The 19,827-nt window shown below is 40.3% G+C and overlaps 1 protein-coding gene across 1 annotated transcript in view; it reads right to left on the bottom strand.

Annotated features, from left to right (window-relative positions):
- Positions 1 to 19,827, bottom strand: part of ehd4 (EH-domain containing 4) — a 61,939-nt gene that overhangs the window by 3,129 nt on the left and 38,983 nt on the right. The window contains exons 3-5 of the mRNA XM_039741355.1: positions 16,231 to 16,328; positions 5,562 to 5,974; positions 2,571 to 2,735 (exon numbers count right to left, since the gene is read on the bottom strand). Of these exons, the coding sequence (XP_039597289.1) occupies positions 2,571 to 2,735; positions 5,562 to 5,974; positions 16,231 to 16,328 (676 nt within the window). The remainder of the gene's footprint in view (positions 1 to 2,570; positions 2,736 to 5,561; positions 5,975 to 16,230; positions 16,329 to 19,827) is intronic.

Raw genomic sequence — 19,827 nt, 5'->3', positions numbered from 1 at the left:
ATGAGAGTGCTGTTCGTGTCTCGCTAATATGTACAGCATGTCGAAATCCACCATCTCGACAAGTTTACAAAGAAAAGATTTGCATAAGAAGGCTCCTTCTAAACAATAACCACCTTCCGTTTCATTCTCCTCCTCCTCCCTTCCTGCAGCCCAAAGATGTCAAATTAAATGGCGAGTACAGTATGAAATTGTTGTTTCTAGAATAGAATAGAAAAGAATGCCTTTTATTGTCACTATACACATGTACAATGAGATTAAAAGCAGCTCCATCAGTGCAGACACATGTGTAGAACACAACAAGTAAATAAATAAACAAATGGTGCGAAAAGATGCAAAGAAGTTGCAAAAAAAAAGTTCTGTATAGGGCTTGTATGGGTTTTTTTTAGCCTTAGCATAACGCCGGCTCTGTGGCCCTGCTTCTGCTTTCTTTCCCTTCTCCATCTGCGTCGTCTCCTAGACCCGACAACAATCCATGGAGAGCCCGCTGGTCTCGCTATGTTGTCTGGGATGTTGTGAGTGTGATGAAAAACACTCGAAACAGATGTCTGGCTCTGTACACCGATGTCTATAAGGTTCTGACGGGTGTAGTGGATGTTCGCCGAACCGATCGTGCACACACAAAAAAAAAAAAAAATGTACAAAAACAACAAAAAAGTGCACTGAAAAAGAGAGAATTCATAAGGACAGACCCTCTAAATATAACAGAATGGAAAATGCTTGATCTGAATTTGATTTTCTAGAATGAAAACAATTTGGGCTGTGTTCTGCTACAATTGCACCTACACAACACTTTTTTTTTTTTACTTAAAATCACAAGGATGAGGGTAGATCGGGAAGATCAAAAAAAATAAGTCTGGTTAGAAGATATTGATTTTGTATATAAAATGTTAACATCATTCTACTTCTGAAAATTAAGCTTAGAAGAATACAACCGACATCAAAAGGCAGTACAGCAAACACCCACACTGTGGCAGTCTGACTACATTTATTATAGTCACAGACATTTCCAGTAAAACATGAACTAACACAAACAGAAATAGGCAGAACCGGGACACAAACAAACCTACAAAAAAAAAAAAAATAAAATAAAAAAGTAGTAAGCCTTGTTGCCAATCAACAGACCTGAATACACTTTCCTTCATATACTGGAATAAACAACACTCAAATAGACAACAAGCACTCAGTCTTTAAGTACTACTCTAATCATAAAACCAGACATATTAAATGAAGTTTAAGGAGTCGGGAGCTTCACGTTGCACTTTAATTACAGCATGGGTGAGGTGTAAGTAATAAATAGTCCTCAACAAGATTAATCTCTCTTCAACAGTGTAAAAAAAAATGGAATTGCTTCTGTACTGATATGCCAATCAAAAAGATCATATTAAAAATTGTAATTGGAATACACACAACAATGTAGAGTCAATATCCTCTGGCACTTAATATAAATAATGTTGATTAGTAGGACCATGATAGTACAGGTTTTTCAATATCCACGTTCAATATTAAAAATGTAAAAATTACACTTGCAGATTTTTTTTCCCTCAATTCTTAACTGGTTTAAGTTCAGGTGAAGATTAAGAGATACATAAAAAAACACTGTTTGCAAGCTATAGGCCACACTGTAAAAATGTAATATCTCTTAAAGTATAACAAACTAAAATATGTAAATAGCATCCTCGCCATGCTGGGATTTTTTTCATTAAAAAAAAAAAGTTAATTGCATTTAGGAATTTCTGTATGTGGTCCCTTCAGAGGTGAAATCCACTCTCATCGCTCAGGCACTAAGAAAAATATACTATTTCACCTAGTGATATACCCCGAAACTAAGCTACAGAATACTCTTATTCTGACAATATGGGAGTATCAGTGAACAATTCTGGAACTCTGGAAATATACGCTGAGCATTTTAGGGTGTGTACTCCTCCGTCTTCTATTCTGACAATTTTCCAAAGTATTACTTACTTATTTACTAAGAAAAATCAAAAAGACAGACTAAACAAAAATAATAGTGCCTAGCAGACAACAGATTGCTGGGACAAATGTACCACCAAAGCAGTGTAGGACTGGCTGAAGTGCTGCAAAACATCTCAGAGAAACACCAAAGGAAAAATCCCTTGCACACAGAACATATTTAAGGACCTAAGAAAAGGTAGACAGTGTTAATTAAGATATTTTGATCTCCTTTTTAAATCAGGCAACGGCTAACAAGTAAAATGGGAAAAAATTTGGAACAAATTGTGCATGATGTGTGATAGGTGTAAGTGTCCTATTAAAGAACATCTTTGTGACAAAGCCTAGAAAGTACAGACGTAACGAATTTCCTTCGGCTAGTCTGGCAAGATTCCTAGACACAAGAGGAATATCCGCTAACTTTGTCTAAGGAAGTTCCTGTGTTTCACTGATGATGCCGCTTACGCCCTACAATGAACTGACAGTTTATTTCCATAGAGCATAGTACTGTGGAAACAAATACATCCAGCAGGATCACTATATATGTAAAGACATGCTTGGGTCAGAGATATCAAAGGGGATACAGCGGGGTAAGAATTAGGAAAGATTGAGTAGAGAACCTGCATCCTGGTGACATTGGGAAAGTCTCCTGGTGAGATGTGGTGCTCCTTCTGGAGTGCTATATAGATCTCAGGCAGTTTGGTAATCAGTTCTTTCTTCTTGTTTTCTTTACCAAACATAGCAGGCATCTCTTTTTTCAGGTAGCTGATGATGTAGGCATGGACCTGTAACAGAAAAGTCTAGGTTAACTACACTACTACTGAAGACAAACTAAACCAGAGCTTAAAAGCAGACATGTAAAGCCAATTAACAACTACCAACATCCACAAGCAGGGGCGTCACTGTACCCACAATGAGTACCTTCAGCACTCAACAGCCCTCTGTACTCAAATAGAAATACATAACCAGCTCTCAGATTTCTCAGTCAGCTTAAACTGGATATTTTTTTTGATATATGACTTAACATTTGAGCTCACAGAACTCTATTCCGTATCTATAATACAAATGTTAACATTTCACCTAAACAAATGTAAATAGTGTGTGTTTAATACCAAGACATGATTAAGAAAAACCCCATGGAGGAACTGGGTATTTCTTTATCACACAGACACGCCTTTAGTTGAATTGTAAAACAACAAGAATTCTTTAAAAAGCCTGTGTCAAATGTTTCACGCCTCAAGGAAAATCACAAATCTTTAGCAAGATGGATTGCTAGATGGACAAGGGGTTTGCAAAAGGCACTGAGCAAAGAAAGAATCTAGGAAGGCACTAACTGAGTACTGGCTGTGATGACACACAAGGAACAACAACAACATTTATGACATACAAGGAATGGCAATGTGAGAGTACAGTGAGCCCTGCAATTGCACTGTAGGCACTACAATGTGTATAGTATCTCCAAGGATACTAGAGGGTCATGAAACTAGAAACTGCACGGGATATCTGAACCTAATTTAACACAGGGGTCATGAAGGACTTGTGTGAGGTTAGAAAGACTTGCTGTTTAATAGAGGAAGGACTTTGTCCAAAGCTAGGAGGACAGAAAAACTGGGGTCCCCTTTAAAAGACCAGGGTCAAAAGTGATACAGTTGAAATGAATTATGAAAAGGAGAATTCTTGGTGCTACTTTAATGGGCATGTAGGTGAGCCACCCTGCACTTAACAGACAGGCAGGCTCAGAGATGCCCGACTATTGAGGCTTTATTTTTTTTAATTGTACCTATGTTTTCCTTGTATTCAACTCCTTTTTGATTTATATTTAATGAAGCACAATGTTTTGTATGATTTGACTGACTGTGTTATTCTGGGTAAAGAGGGCTTAAGTTCAGTCTGCTTTGATAAAAAGTGTAGAAATAATTTAAGATGTTATCCAAGTCAAGAAGGTAAATTACAGAAGGGAGCCTCATATTAAATGACTAGTCACACCAAAACTTGTAGTCACTTGTAGAACAGAATTTGAGTTGTTCTAGTTTACACTAATATGCTCCTGCCGGATATCGTGACAATAACGTTTTTTGTTTCTGGTCAACAGGTCAATGGCAGCAGGAGACAGCACATATAAACAGAGGTCCTACTCAAAAATAAGCATCAAGGGGTCAGCAAAAGGCTGATGAGCTATTGAACCAAACATAGCTCTGAAACAAACAGGAAATAACCATGCACCTGTCATTAAAACCAATGGCTTTGCTCTGACAATATAGTGTGTTTCCTAATCCTGAGCAGACATGCAATCCAATTCTCACAGTATAACAACTAGGGTTAGTACCAATAATTTCTTCCAGTGGAAACATTCCCCTGCATTGTGCCATAGAGATGAAATACAGTGCAGATGCCAAGTTATCTTCCACATTTAATTTAGTTGTACAGTACTGCTCAAACTAGGGCTGTCAGACTGGACATAACTATAATTCAAATTTATATGGAAGAGGTCTTATTTAAAGGCAATTACTGACATTCAATTGTAAAAGAATGGCTGTTTGTTGTACCTGCACCAATTTTGGCATCATTACTCTAGGCATACTATGCAAAGCTGCAGTATTATACAGATTTATTTCTGTACTTCACATCCTTGGGTCAGACTTTTCATAATTTGCAATGATTGTTATTTTAATTAGAAAAATTTATAGCCAGACCCCTTCCAATTTCTTTGCCTTATCACTGTCTAGCACTTTGATTTACAGGTGCAATTGGGTCAATTTTTCTACATGCTTTTCTGGTGTGGTGTACCACAATTAGTTTATGCCTTACGTGGTTGCTGGATTTACATATAACAGCCTAAAACAATGAGGTGCAATTAAAAATATTCAGGCTACCTTTATTAAAATATTACTGTATCTATAAAGGAGAACAAAAGTAAACACTGTGTGGACCCTGACTTGATCCTGTGACAATTCGAGAAGTCACAAAGGAGTGCTTTCCCAGATGAGTCCACACATGCTTCACTACATTATTGTTAATGATTTTGCTGGGTGTCTGTTGCACTCAGCTGGTGTCCCGCGCTACAAACTTATTATGACATGTCTTGCTGTTACAAAGACAGCTGTGAGGACTTAGAAGCAGACTAGGGGTTAAACTCAAGGGAAAGCACTTTTATTGAGGGTGCGGGACAGCTGACTAACAGGGGTGAGAGATAATGCTCTCATGCCCAACAGGATTAGCACTTTGTCACCCAACCATCAGTACTAGTCTGAAAACAAGATGGCAAGGCTGATGCTTCCCTTTTATATGGCGTAGCTGCTTAGGATTTTGATGGCTCTTATATTTAAACAACTGTTGGCAGAGTACCTTTATGTTGATGTTGGTGATTGTTTCTGCTGTTGCCGTTTCCATAATTATATATTAAAAAAAAAAAAAATTACATACAAAATTACATGTAATGTCCAAAATCATTAACCTATATTTGAATATATTTAAATGTTTACTTGTTTTTAATTTGAATAATCAAAATTTAATTTTTTTGTTAATTTGACAGCCCTAGTTCAAACACACTTGTACTTGTCTTTTGAAATTCGCCAATGACTACACCTCTCCCTAGCTTCTACATTATGCACCTTGGCCAGCCGTGCTCGCTTGATGAGGTCATTGAGCTTGCGCAGGGCAGCATTGCGTGGGAGGCTCTGTATGTCCCGAAAGAGGTCCTGTGCTTCAGCCTCAAACAGCTTGCGGTTTTCTGTGTTCTGGAGGGGTTTGGACCAGAAGGATCCCAAGTAGACCCGAACCACTTCTGGAGTGTTGATCACTTTCCCTAGTGACCACATGAGGGCTCCATAGACTCTCATCAGCTGTTGGGTGTCCACCTGGTCAGCCTTGTTAAGAACAACACGGATCTTGTCATCTTGTCCTCGGAAAGCTCGAATTGCTTCTGAGAACTCATCTGAGATGTCCAATTTATGTGCATCGAAAAGCAGGATGATCCGGTCCACTCTTTCACCAAACCACTGCAGCACCTGGGTGAAGTCATAACCTGAGGAAAGGAAAAGAAGTTAATATCTGACCAGGCTATCAGGTGAGAGAAGAAAGGTGTCACTTTATTATTTTATCAAGACAGCCTTTCACTGTGTTACTGAGGACAAAACACTCACTGACTCGTGGAACTAAAGACAAAACTCGGCATACCTGTTGATGCCTATGATCAATGACACTCCATGGAAAAATTGACAGTCACCTTTACAACACTTAAAGCGTTCTCCTTATGATTTGCTAGTTATTATCTCCCACCCTGTCTCCTCTGCATTTGTATACAACAGTGGACACAAAACCACAATCATCAACCCTCTTAAAAGCTACTGACCCAGTCAGGTTTTTCTATATTCCCTGATCCCACCCACTTTTTCCAATGCAACTCGGTTTGCTTCTCATCTTAAATTTATATCACTCAGTGTCACCACTACCTCTGAGTGGGCATTAATTTCCACAAGGAACTGATAAAGTAACACTGAGCTTATGAAATATTCTGCTAGTGCACCCACTGTAGAATATGAAAGAAATTGTACTGTTGTGATTGCAAGCAGTTTAGACAGACAAGTTACCATAATAAATAAATGCAAGTGTAATCCTGGCTTCTTCTAAAATCCATAGCTGCCAAAATGAGTTTGTTGGATCTCAGACAGACACTGTAAACCATTTGGAAAGCTGTAGCACTAGCTGCTTATTTTAAGGACCCAGCATCTACCCCCAGAGCTTCAACAGAAAATAACGTCAGCCAAATAAATCAATGGTAAAAAGTGAAATAATTGACTCTTGAAAGATTTTAAAGTACAATTTGGAAACCACAAAAACCAGAGAAGGATGGCAGACAGGACAGAGCATCTTCAACCTGAGCCTGGAACAGGGGAGAGTCCCAAGGCTTTAGAAAACATCTTGTATCACCCCTGTCCCAAAGGTATCATGTCCTAGTGAGCTGAATGACTTCCGGCCTGTTGCTCTGACGTCACATATGATGAAGACTTGGGATTAATAAAGTATCGATCTATCTACAATCAACTGGGGTTCTCAGTAAATGAGAGTGAAAAAGGACAACTGTTAGAGATGGAGCAAGTAAGACAGAAATAATATTTAGGTATGGTTTTGTTTTATCTAGTCATCATAAAGGAGTTAGCAGCATGGACACAGCCATTTGGAACTGCAATATCTATTATAGCAAAAATTGTTTTTCAAAATATTTATAAATCATTATTACCTATTTAGGTATATATGGCTACAATGTCACTGTATATTAAAATCTTTTAACAATTTATTTGAAGTAGTGGTTATGGGAAAAATCAGTACATACAACATATTAATATGCATGTATGCATTTGAAACAACCAAGCTAAATAAATCTGTTAAAAAACAAAAAAAAAAAAAAAGGCTGCAATAGTGAGATGAAAGTAGGATTAATCAAAATGATCCTATAAATTACTACACTGAAATCTGCAATTTTTGTATCAATTGTTTAAACTCATGGTATTATACAAAGCAACACACATAAATATCTAATTAAATTGTGTGTTCATATTAAAGGAAATGAGGCACTGGGATGCAGTACGACTTACTCAGGGGGTGAGGGTCAAACAGCAAGGCAGTATTGGGGGCTCAACCACAAATCAATACATTTTCTAACTAGGGTGCATACAATGACAATAAGCAGCACTACTGCAACAAACTGCAGTGTGGCATCAAGTATGTTTTACACAGCACCCATTTCTCATTAGTGCGCTACAACTTAAATAAAAAAAAATTTCAATGTTTTAGGCAAAATTCAAAGATTGCCTAGGTGTGTTTACAAATATGTATAAACAACCAAAAAAATGAGAGTGGGTGGATTAGGGAAACGTGCATATACAGTAAGTATTAGACAATGGGCCACCCTACCAGGCATACACGATATACAAAGGAGATACAAAGAAAGCTTTTTTTTCAGTGTATAACCAAGACAGACTAAGTGCACCCAACCCAAAAGTCAGCAGCCAGTATGCAGATGTAACACAAATTACTATTTCCTTCTTTTCTGTTGAGTGCTTAAAAAGCTTATCACTTCCTTCCTGCTGGAAGAATCCTGCTTCTGATTCATGAGGGTTGGTTCCCAAAAGTAAATGAAGATAGCATGACACACATATTTCCATTAAACAAATTGTCTATGATAATGATGGATCACATTTCCAGATCTATTTTGGATTATTTAAAAAAAAAAACCTTATTACATGTACAGTATGAATTGCAGAATGCACAGGAGGGGCTGGGAAATCTTTTGGCCTTGAAACCCCCTGAGGTTTATTTTCTCCAACTGGAGTTTTTATTTTCCTCTCCCCCTTGGCCATTTGACCCCATCTTTTACCACATGTTACAATTAGAGACATACTGTATTGTACAAATGTGTGTAATTAATAGTATTTAGCTTATGTTTACTTCCTTAAGAAACCCTTCCATTTTCACTGTTTATTTCTATTGCCTATTTTATTGATCTGTTCTCTTTGTAATTCTTTCACTTGTTGAAAAGAATGTTGAAGTACATATATTGTAGGAAAATGTGCTATATAAATAAATATTATTAAAACACCAAATACAGGGGTTCTCCGCCTTTCTGAAATTTAGTTACAAGCAAGTCCTGTAAATGTCTAAAGGCACGGACATCAGGGATTAATCCAAGTTAACACAAATAAAAAAGTGACAAATTGTATTCACTTCAAATTATCAATACTAAATCAGAAAAATCATAGTCTTTAGAAATGCTCAACCTTTCTTTTCCACTGCCAGGAAGGGGGCTTTTATTAAATTGCTAGCTTTGTCCTTATTACTCACTTCCATTTCACTGCAAAATGCCAGTAAGGACCAAAAGGGTGCATCCCACAAATCAAATCCCCTCCCTATTCCTTTTAATTAAAAATTTGGATTTCTCATTTATGGATTTCAGCCTATGGGATGCACCAGCAAACGATCATTAAAACTTATCATTGGACATAAAAGAGAGACAACAGAACAATGTCAAGACATAATACAGGCATGTGAAAAGGCAAGAAGCTCAGATTTCTATTTTCTTAGATGTAAGATGCCTAGTAGAAAATAGTCCAAAAGGGTGGCTCCTTTTGGGAGGGCATAAGCCAGACTGAAAGAGACTTGTGCAGATCCACACCACTAATCATATATAAGAACAGACAATGGGTAGGTGTTTGGGAAAGGCTGTTTGTGTATCTGTGCCATAACACTGAAACTCAGATAGAAGAGAAGCAGCAACTTAATGACAGCTGAGCTGGGCTGCCAGTCTAGTGTGGAATAGGCTGGACAGGGAATGTTCAGTCAGTGTAGAGCAAGAAGAGGTGGAGGGGGGAAAGAGTTCTGTTAATTTAAAGTGATGGTAGAGTGGGACAGAGTCTAGTCATATTTTATGTGTATGTATTTTATGTAACTCGGGTATAATGCACTTACACAAAAGAAAGGAATGAAGTGGAGTTAACAAAGACACGCATCTTGTACAATGACATTTTACAAGAATCTGAGAATTTTCTAAGAGTTATGTGCAGGATGGTGATAGGAGGAATTAGGAGTCGTTTAGTTTAACAGTGAGATGGCGAAAAGGGACCACGCATTACCTACAGTAGTATGTAATGTGTTATAAAATGTGACTGAATTTTAAAGGTTAATCTGGGAAGACTGGCCTGAGATTATGAAATGGCAGGAACACCATGGGCAAGCAATGAAGTACCACCATGGGAAAATAGAGAACCTTTATACTGTTGTACCTGGGGAAAATGCCTCCTGTTCTCTTCTAAAGGAACATGGGCATCGTTGAGATCCCCACTATCAGCATCCTGCTGTACCTCCAAGATTCCCTTCATTTTTTACTTGGAAGTAAAATGAAAACAGAGACAACTGAACTTGCTGTTTATATTTCAAACATTAAAGCAAATACAGATAAAATATTGTTTTGTAATTAAGTTATTTCTTAAAGACTGCTAGCAAAAAGCCATTACTTAATAGTATGGTAATACAGTAATCCCTCGCTATATCGCGCTTCGACTTTCGCGGCTTCAACTCTATCGCGGATTTTATATGAAAGCATAACTAAATATATAACGCAGATTTTTCGCTGCTTCGCGGGTTCTGCGGACAATGTGAACTGAGAAGCTAACCAATCAGAGCACGCAGTTAAGTTCCTGCCTGCTGAATGCAGTGTTAACCAGGAAGTCTCATCTCGGTCACTCAGCATCAACGTGTTTCGCTGTGTAAAGAGTTGTGCTCTTTTGTGTTTATCTTTGTGCATAGTCAAGCCCTTCATTATGGCTCCAAAACGATCTGCTACTGCTTCAGGGGCCGTGCCCAAGCGCAAACGGAAGATGTTAACGACTGCCGAAAAGGTAAATGTTTTGGATTTGTTGAAGGCTACAATTCTTTTATTTAAAAAGTAGGAAAGGAATACAAGATCTACGGCCGCAGTGTCCTTTTAACCAGGGTGCAAAACGAGTTGTAAGTGGATGTAATAAGGCAGTAGTCTGGATGGAATCTGCTTTAGGGATTTGGATTGAAGACTGCCGGAAGAAGAACAACGGCAGTGCTACACAATCGCCTAAAGTGGCTCGTTTGGAAGAGCTGTAACGCTCTCCTTTGTTGTGCAGTAAAATTAAACTCATTGTTATCGGACAAGTCATCGTGTCATTGTTGGTGAGTAACCATAATTAATTTTCTACTTACAGTACTTAGTACATGTACGTACGTTTAGTGTCACTGTACATACATTTACTGTATACTATTTTTCTTGCATTGTACGTATTTATTGCTGGTGGCCTGTCTATCGTAATGGCTGTAACATATGTGATATTGGAGACACTCAATATCTTTAAAATAATATTTAGGTTTTACTGTATATAAACAGTGTGTTTATATACATAATTTCAATGAATCTTACCTAATATTTAAGAGAATACAAAGCGATTATGCTGTATAACTCCGCGGGGAATATTTATAAACAGTGTGGGAGAGTTTATAAGGGCTTAAAATATATAAAAATAACCACACAAACATATGGTTTCTACTTCTCGGATTTTCACCTATCGTGGGGGGGCGTCTGGAATGCAACCCCCGCGATCGAGGAGGGATTACTGTAAATGTACTGTGGTTTATAATGCCTTTAGATAAAAGTTAGATAAGGGCATTAGCTAAAGACCATCCATCTATCCTCTTCTGCTTATCCGAGATCGGGTCGCGGGGTCAGCAGCTTGTGCAAAGCTGCCCAGACATCCCTCTCCCCGGCCACCACTTCTAGCTCTTCTGGGGGAATCCTGAGGCGTTCCCAGGCCAGCCAGGAGACACAGTCCCTCCAGTGTGTCCAGGGTCTTTCCCGGGGCCTCCTCCTAGAACACCTCACCAGGGAGGCGTCCAGGAGGCATTCTGATCAGATGCCCGAGCCACCATATCTGACTCCTCTCGATGTGGAGGAGCAGCGGCTCTAATCCGAGCCCCTCCCGGATGACTGAGCTTCTCACCCTATCTCTAAGGGAAAGCCCAGACACCCTGTGGAGGAAACTTATTTCAGTCGCTTGTATTTGCGATCTCGTTCTTTTGGTCACTACCCATTAGCTAATGACCATAGGTGAGGGTAGGAACGTAGATCGACTGGTAAACTGAGAGCTTTGCCTTACGGCTCAGCTCCTTTTTCACTACGACAGACCGATGCAGAGCTTGCATCACTGCAGATGCCGTACTGATCCACCTGTCGATCTCACGCTCCATTCTTCCCTCACTCGTGAACAAGACTTCCACTTGGGGCAGGATCTCGCTCCCAACCCTGAGAGGGCACTCCACCCTTTTCCGGCTGAGGAGTATGGTCTCGGATTTGGAGGTGCCGATTCCCATCCTAGCTGCTTCATACTCAGCTGTGAACCGATCCAGAGAGAGCTGAAGATCACGGCCTGATGAAGCAAACAGGACACAATCAACTGCAAAAAGCACCTATGGGAGGGGCCAAGGAGGTCGGGTGCAGTGTGAGTTGGGTGGTGGCTGAAGGCGGGGACCTTGGCGGTCCGATTATCGGCTACAGAAGCTGGCTCTTGGGACATGGAATGTCACCTCTGAAGGGGAAGGAGCCTGAACTGGTGCGCGAGGTCAAGAGGTTCCGGCTAGATACAGTCGTGCTCACCTCGACACACAGCTTGGACTCTGGAACCAATCTCCTTGAGAGGGGCTGGACTCTCTACCACTCTGGAGTTGCCCCCGGTGAGAGACGCCAAGCGGGTGTGGGCATACTTATTGCTCCCCGACTTGGAGCCTGTTCATTGGGGTTTACCCCGGTGGACGAGAGGGTAGCCTCCCTCCGCCTTCGGGTGGGGGGATGGGTCCTAACTGTTGTTTGTGTGTATGCACTGAACAGCAGTTTGGAGTACCCACCCTTTTTGGAGTCCATTGAGGGGGTGCTAGAGGGCGCTCCTGATGGGGACTTCCTCGTTCTGCTGGGAGACTTCAATGCTCACGTGGGGCAATGACAGGGAGACCTGGAAGGGCGTGATTGGGAGGAATGGCCCCCCCGATCTGAACTTGAGCGGTGTTTTGTTATTGGACTTCTGTGCTCGTCACGGATTGTCCACAACGAACACCATATTCAAGCATAGGGGTGTTCATATGTGCACTTGGCAAAAGGACACCCTAGGCCTCAGTTCGATGATCGACTTTGTGCTCGTGTCGTCAGACCTGTGGCCACATGTCTTGGACACTTGGGTGAAGAGAGGGGCGGAGCTGTCAACTGATCACCTGGTGGCGAGTAGGCTTCGAATGATGGGGGAGGATGCCGGTCAGGTCTGGTAGGCCCAAACATGCTGTGAGGGTCTGCTGGGAACATCTGGCAGAGTCCCCTGTCTAAAGTAGCTTCAACTCCCACCTCCGGCAGAACTTCGACCAGGTCCCGAGGGAGGTGGGGGACATTGAGTCCGAATGGGCCATGTTCCGTGCTTCTATTGTTGAGGCGGCTGACCGGACCTGTGGCTGCAAGGTGGTCAGTGCCTGTCCTGGCGGTAATGCCCGAACCCGTTGGTGGACACCAGCGGTGAGGGATGCCGTCAAGCTGAAGGAGTTGTCCTACAGGACCCTTTTGTCCTGTGGGACTCTGGAGGCAGCTGATAGGTACCGGCAGGCCAAGCGGTATGCGACTTCAGTGGCTGCCGAGGCAAAAACTCTGGCAAGGAAGGAGTTTGGGGAGGCCATGGAGAATGACTTTCGGACGGCTTTGAGGAGATTCTGGTCCACCATCTGGCGTCTCGGGAGGGGAAAGCAGTGCAGTGTCAACATTCTATATAGTGAGGATGGTGCGCTGCTGACCATGACTTGGAACGTTGTGGGTCGGTGGGGGGAGTACTTTGAATACCTCCTCAATCCCACTAACATGCCTTCCTATGAGGAAGCAGAGCCTGGGGACTCCCCTAACTACAGAGGGATCACACTCCTCAGCCTCCCTGGAAAAGTATATTCGGGGTTCCTGGAGAGGAGGGTCCATCAGATAGTCGAACCTCGGATTCAGGAGGAACAGTGTGGTTTTCATCCTGGTCGCAGAACATTGGACCAGCTCTACACCCTTAGCAGGGTCCTGGAGGGTGCATGGGAGTTTGCCCAACCAGTCTACATGTGTTTTGTGGTCTTGGAAAAGGCTTTCGACTGTGTCCCTCAGGGAATCCTGTGGTGGGTGCTCCGGGAGTATGGGGTACTGGACCCCCTGATAAGGGCTGTTCGGTACACTGTACATCCGGTGTCAGAGCTTGGTCCGCATTGCCGGCAGTAAGTCAAACCCGTTTTAGCTAAAGACATGTAAATGAATTCTGACAAACCTAAAATACTCATTGTAAGAGTTATACAGGAGCACAATGAGATAAGGCATAAGGTGAAGAAAGAGATGGTGAATGCTAAAAGACGAGTTGTACGGGAGGTTGGACACTAAGGACGGATAAAAGGACTTGTACCAATTGGCTAGGCAGAGGCACCAAGCTGGGAAAGATAAGCAGCAGGTTAAAGTGATAAAGGATAATGATGGAAATGTACTCGCAAGAGAGCAGAGTGTGTTGAGCAGATGGAAAGAATACTTTGAGAGGCTGATGAATGAAGAGAATGAGAGAGAGAAGGTTGGATGATGTAGAGATAGTGAAACAGGAAGTGCCATGGATTAGCAGGGAGGAAGTAAGGACAGCTATGAAGAGGACAAAGAATGGAAAGGCCTTTGGTCCAGATGACATACCTGTGGAAGCATGGAGGTGTTTAGGAGAGATGGCAGTGGAGTTTTTAACCAGATTGCTTACTGGAATCTTGGAGGTGAGAGGATGCTTGAGAAGTGTACTGGTGACGATTTTTAAGAATATGGGCGATGTGCAAAACTGTTGTATCTACAGAGGGATAAAATTGATGAGCCATAGCATGAAGTTATGGGACAGAGTAGTGGAAGCTAGGATAAGAAGGGAGGTGATGATTAGTGAGCAGCAGTATAGTTTCATGCCAGGAAAGAGCACTAGAGAGGCAATGTTTGCTCTGAGGGTGTTGATGGAGAAGTGTAGAGAAGGTCAGAAGGAGTTGCATTGTGTGTTTGTGGACTTAGAGAAAGCATGCAACAGTGTGCCTAGAGAGGAGTTGTGGTATTGTATAAGGAAGTCGGGAGTGGCAGAGAAGTATGTAAGAGGGGTACAGGATATGTTCGAGGGAAGTGTAACAGAGGTGAGGTCTGCAGTAGAAGTGACGGATGAATTTGAGGTTGAGGTGGGACTACATCAGTGATTGGCTCTTAGCCCTTTTTTATTTGTAATAGTGATGGACAGGTTGACAGATAAGATTAGAAGAATACACAGAATACATGTGTGTAAATGAGAGGGAGGTCCGTGGAATGGTGAGGAGGCAGGCAGTAGAATTGGCAAAGATGGATGAATTTAAATACTTGGGATCAACAGTACAGAGTAATGGGGAATGTGGAAGAGAGGTGAAGACGACAGTGCAGGCAGGATGGAGTGGGTGGAGAAGAGTGTCAGGAGTGATTTGTGACAGACTGGTACCAGCAAGAGTGAAAGGGATGATGTAGAAGACAGTAGTGAGACCAGCTATGTTATATGTGTTTGAGATGGTGGCGTTGACAAAAAAAACGGAGACAGAGCTGATGTTGGCAGAGTTAAAGATCTTAATATTTGCATTGGGTGTGATGAGGATGGAAAGGATTTGGAAGGAGAACATTAGATGGTCAGCTCAGGTTGGACGGTTTGGACACAAAGTCAGAGAAGTGAGGTTGTGTTGGTTTGGACATGTGCAGAGGAGAGATGCTGGGTATATAGGGAGAAGGGTGCTAGGGATAGAGCTGCCAGGCAAGGTGAAGGCCTAAGAAGAGGTTAATTTTTGTGGTGAGAAACAGGACATGCAGGCAGTGGGTGGGGCAGAGCAAGATGCAGAGGACAGGAAAATATGGAAAAAGATGATCCACTGTGGTGACCCCAAACAGGAGTAGCCAAAAGAACGACAAATGGTTCTGGTACTCCCAGTGGTACCACATTGCAGTTTCTAGCCATTTCAAGTATAAGCTTGCTTTACACACTTTAACAGAAAGTCTATTAGAAAAAAGTTGCTTTTTTTCCCAGAAAATGTCTGCTGTAATATCAAAAAATTAACTGCACAATATGCAAAATAATATTTAAGAACTATAGTCTTAGGTCAAAAAGTAATGCTAAATTTAAAAGTAAATAAATTTAAAAACCTGCAATTCTGGTTTCTTTCATACATTCTTGTCTGATTGCTTCCATGCGTGCTAGTAGCTATGCATTTTTGAGTATATGGGCACCTGCACACTTTAAGTGGAATATGTGTTTCTAAAATTTACATAAAGCTGTGTATGTCTGAGGACTCATATATGCCAATGTGCTATTCTGTAATGTCGCACCATATGGTTCATATACACAATAGTGAGTGAATAGGTTGACTGCATGGAAGTTCATCATGGGACATTAATATAAACTTAGGCCGAATCATTTAGTCAGGAATACACTGTATTTCTCATCCTTTACCAATTTCCCCAGTACATATTGAAAGTTAAACACTCACTCCGTTCTCCTGCATTCAACAGGGACGACTCCATGTATTTTCACTATCTCGTCAAGCTTCAAGTAGACCAAATGACAGAAGTGGACACTCCTCACCCCCCATCTGAATAGATATTCCTGATATCATAACTACATAACATACATCAGCTGGTCAAGAGAAGCCCTATCCTGCAATTTGAAATAAGCAAGAGCTCACCTCGGCTAATACGCTGCTTCTCCCCAGAGAGGATACCAGGTGTGTCAATCACACTGATGCTTTGGAGTACCTGGTTTGGCATCTGGGCACACATAAACCTGTAAGATAAGAGGAAAATACAGCTAAAGCGGAAATTTAAAATGAAAGGTCTGAAAATTATGATGAATAAAATGACCTGGAAATAGAAAAATACTTAACTTGTGTTGACAATTTAAAGAGAGAAAAAGATGGCAATCACATAATTAAAAAAAATTAAATTAGGGAACATTTGAGGAATGGAGGGATAAAATTAAAGGAGCAAGTATCAGAAATAAACTCATGATATAGCACAAAGAATGACACAGCCAACAGCCCACAGAACTAGACTAATAGCATAAAAATAGAGAGGGCTTCTCAGTACACTAGAAACATGGCCCACTTTCTGAGTAAAGTGAACTATTTTGAAAAACTAATTCTAACCCTGGACATGTTCAGTTAACTCTGCCCTTTGTCTATATAAAGCAATAGCCATACATGTCTAAAAGGATATGGCCAGGCCATTCACACCTCAGAAGAAAGGCAAAACAGTCATTGCAAGGCTGTATTTTTCCTCTGATTCACTTGTCCTAAATACAAGGAAATCAGGATATGATTTGCCCAGAAAGGTTCCCTTTCCTTTCTGTTGGTTTTCCTGAACAATGAACATGTTACAGTAGTTCAGAAACATTGCTCTAAGTCCTGTCTGAGGCAAAAATGGAACAACACTATCACTTTTTCAAGTAGCTCAATTACAATCACTTTTTGTTTGATCCAAAATCATAAACATAATCTCAAAAAGATTAAAGTCCAGCATTCTAGAAAACCTGTAATTGCTGGTTATCCTTTATAAACCAGTTACACACCTAGAATCTTATCACTACATTTTTGTAATCTGCACACATCACTGGCTATGGTCATTCACATTTGTGGACAGAACACTTTGGAAATTTCCCCATAGGTCTGTACAGACAGTTTCAGTCACACCATTCAAATTTCAGTTAAAACACAATTTTTTAGATAACCCCCCTGCTTTTTTCCCCACATATATAAATTACTCTTTATTCTTGCCATACTGATGTGGGCAATGCAGTGCCACCTAAATGTGAAGGACAGGGTAAAAATAATTTGTAAAATTCAATAATGGCAATATTTTTATCATGATATATCACCAATATTCTGATGAAAAGTATCTTTACTTTTCCATTTTTGTGCTATGTTCAGGTATGTAAAACTCTGCAGTAGTATTGAACTTTGTGGTTCACCATCTTTAGGAGAAAAAAAATCAACACATTTTACTAACTAGTATGTGCATAACAAGATGAAATCCAATCCATTTCGTACCCCAATTAGTAAGTGAATTGCTGTTTTCATTCCAACACATAAAATACTACAAACACTTATACTACTATAGATATTTCTATAACAAGTGCTCTGTCAACTTTCAGATTTAAGATTTAAGATCCTTTTGGTTTTCACAATGCTGCAGTGAAGAGTCAAATATGAAACATGCAGGATTTATAATCCTCATACTGATGTCACTTTTTAAGTTATGCATACCACTCACCCACTCATACTCACTTCATTCATTCACTCACTCACTGACTGACTGAGAAGCTTCGATGCATGTACTCCGAGAGGCTCACATGAACTGCCTTTGCAGGACTGGGAAAGGTTAAATTAAGTTAATAGACATGCTACCGTTAAATATTCGCAAGCAAATCCACAACTTAATACCGGGAATGCCTGTTAAACATCTTAGATTCACGAGTACCGATTTGGGTAGTGATCACTTCGATGAATGAAACCTGTTCAAAAAACACATTACACAATTGAGAAGACAGCAAAAGAATATGAAGTGAGCGACGCATACAAGCATATTCATAAGTGCAGCTACTGTGGAAACAAAGCACAGTGTAAACCTAAAGTTTAAATTAGGTTCATGCCAATGACGAATACGATATTCGCGAGATACAAGTTTAATGAGAAGACGCAGGGTATAAACGAGACTTTTGATCACTTTGTAACAGAGTTACAATTGCTGTAACAGAGTTAAAATTGCTGGTGAAGGACTGTACTTATGCAAACGAATAGGAAAGCAGGGTGTAAAGCTTAACTTTAAATAAGGTTCATAGACACACTGCCGCTGGCGTTTGTCATGCCTAAGATGAATACGACATTCGCGAGATACAAGTTTAATGAGAGGACGCAGGGTATAAACAAGACTTTTCAGCACTTTGTAGCGGAGTTAAAATTGCTGGTGAAGGACTGTGCTTATGCAAACGAAGATAAGATGGTCAGGGATAATATAGTGTTTGGCGCAAACTCAGCAAAAGTGCGAGAGAAACTTTTAAGTGCCGGGTCTGAGCTAACATTAAATAAAGCCGTGGACATCGCAAGAGATAGCACAAGCACAGCTGAGAAGCTTTGATGCATGTACTCCGAGCGGCTCACGTGAACTGACTTTGCAGGACTGGGAAAGGTTAAATTAAGTTCATAGACACGCTACCGCTAAATATTCGCAGGCAAATCCACAACTTAATACCGGGAATGCCCGTTAAACATCTTAGATTCACATGTTCCGATTTGGGTAGTGAACACTTCGATGAATGAAACCTGTTATCTTTACAACGGTTGACAAACACGGAATATAACTTGAACACAACACATCCTCTAAATACAAACCTGATTGAAAGAAATAATGATAATCAAATCCTTGATGACAGCAACACTCATAACAGTCACAAAACAATTACATTGACAATCATGTTACGTTATTTTTAAAATGTTTCCTTTTCTTTTTCATAACTTCTTTAACACACTACTTCTCCGCTGTGAAGCGCGGGTATTTTGCTAGTGCTTACTATATTGCAAAACATAAAAGTGACAGTATTATCAAATTGTGATCCAAGTATTGGGATAATATGGTGTCATGGTTTCTGGGACTATTCTCACCTCTACTAAATGTTAGCAAATCTACTCCTGTGCTCCAGCTAGCCCATTCTGATTTTGTACTATGCCATGTGATAGTACTTGTTGTGTAAGGTGCTTCATAACATAAAAAATGATTAGCTGAATGAATGTAATTATTTTCCAAGATACAAGGCTGAGAAAGTTAGTGAACAGACATAAGTGACAACTGACAAAGAGTCAAAAAAAGAAAAAAAAAAATAAGTGGTTATATGTGTGGGTAAGAATAAACAATTTATTATAGATAATTTACTTTAACCATAATTATTTTGACAAAACTCTTAACATTTACATTATTTGATTTATTAAATATACTTAGAAAATATGAGTCACACCGGTAAAAAAGTCTTTTGAAATGAATTAAAGGCAATTAAATGAAGAGTCACAGCAATATAGAGTACAGTTTGCTTTTAAAAAACACTGGCTAAAATTAAATTTAAAAAAATCTCCTCCGATCACCGCTATTTTGAAAAAGATTCATTATTTTTGAAAGAACGTGGTAATATGCTGCAACAGTTTACTAAGCATATAGTTTACTAAGCAATGAAATCTTATCAATAATTTCTCTGAATAGTACTACTACAGGGTTAGGAATTATTGTGTATTTGAAAA

Source organism: Polypterus senegalus, chromosome 18 (assembly GCF_016835505.1).
Source record: "Polypterus senegalus isolate Bchr_013 chromosome 18, ASM1683550v1, whole genome shotgun sequence".
Lineage (NCBI taxonomy): Eukaryota > Metazoa > Chordata > Cladistia > Polypteriformes > Polypteridae > Polypterus > Polypterus senegalus.
Note: the sequence above shows the minus strand (reverse complement) of the source record. Positions and strands in the feature narration are given on the sequence as shown.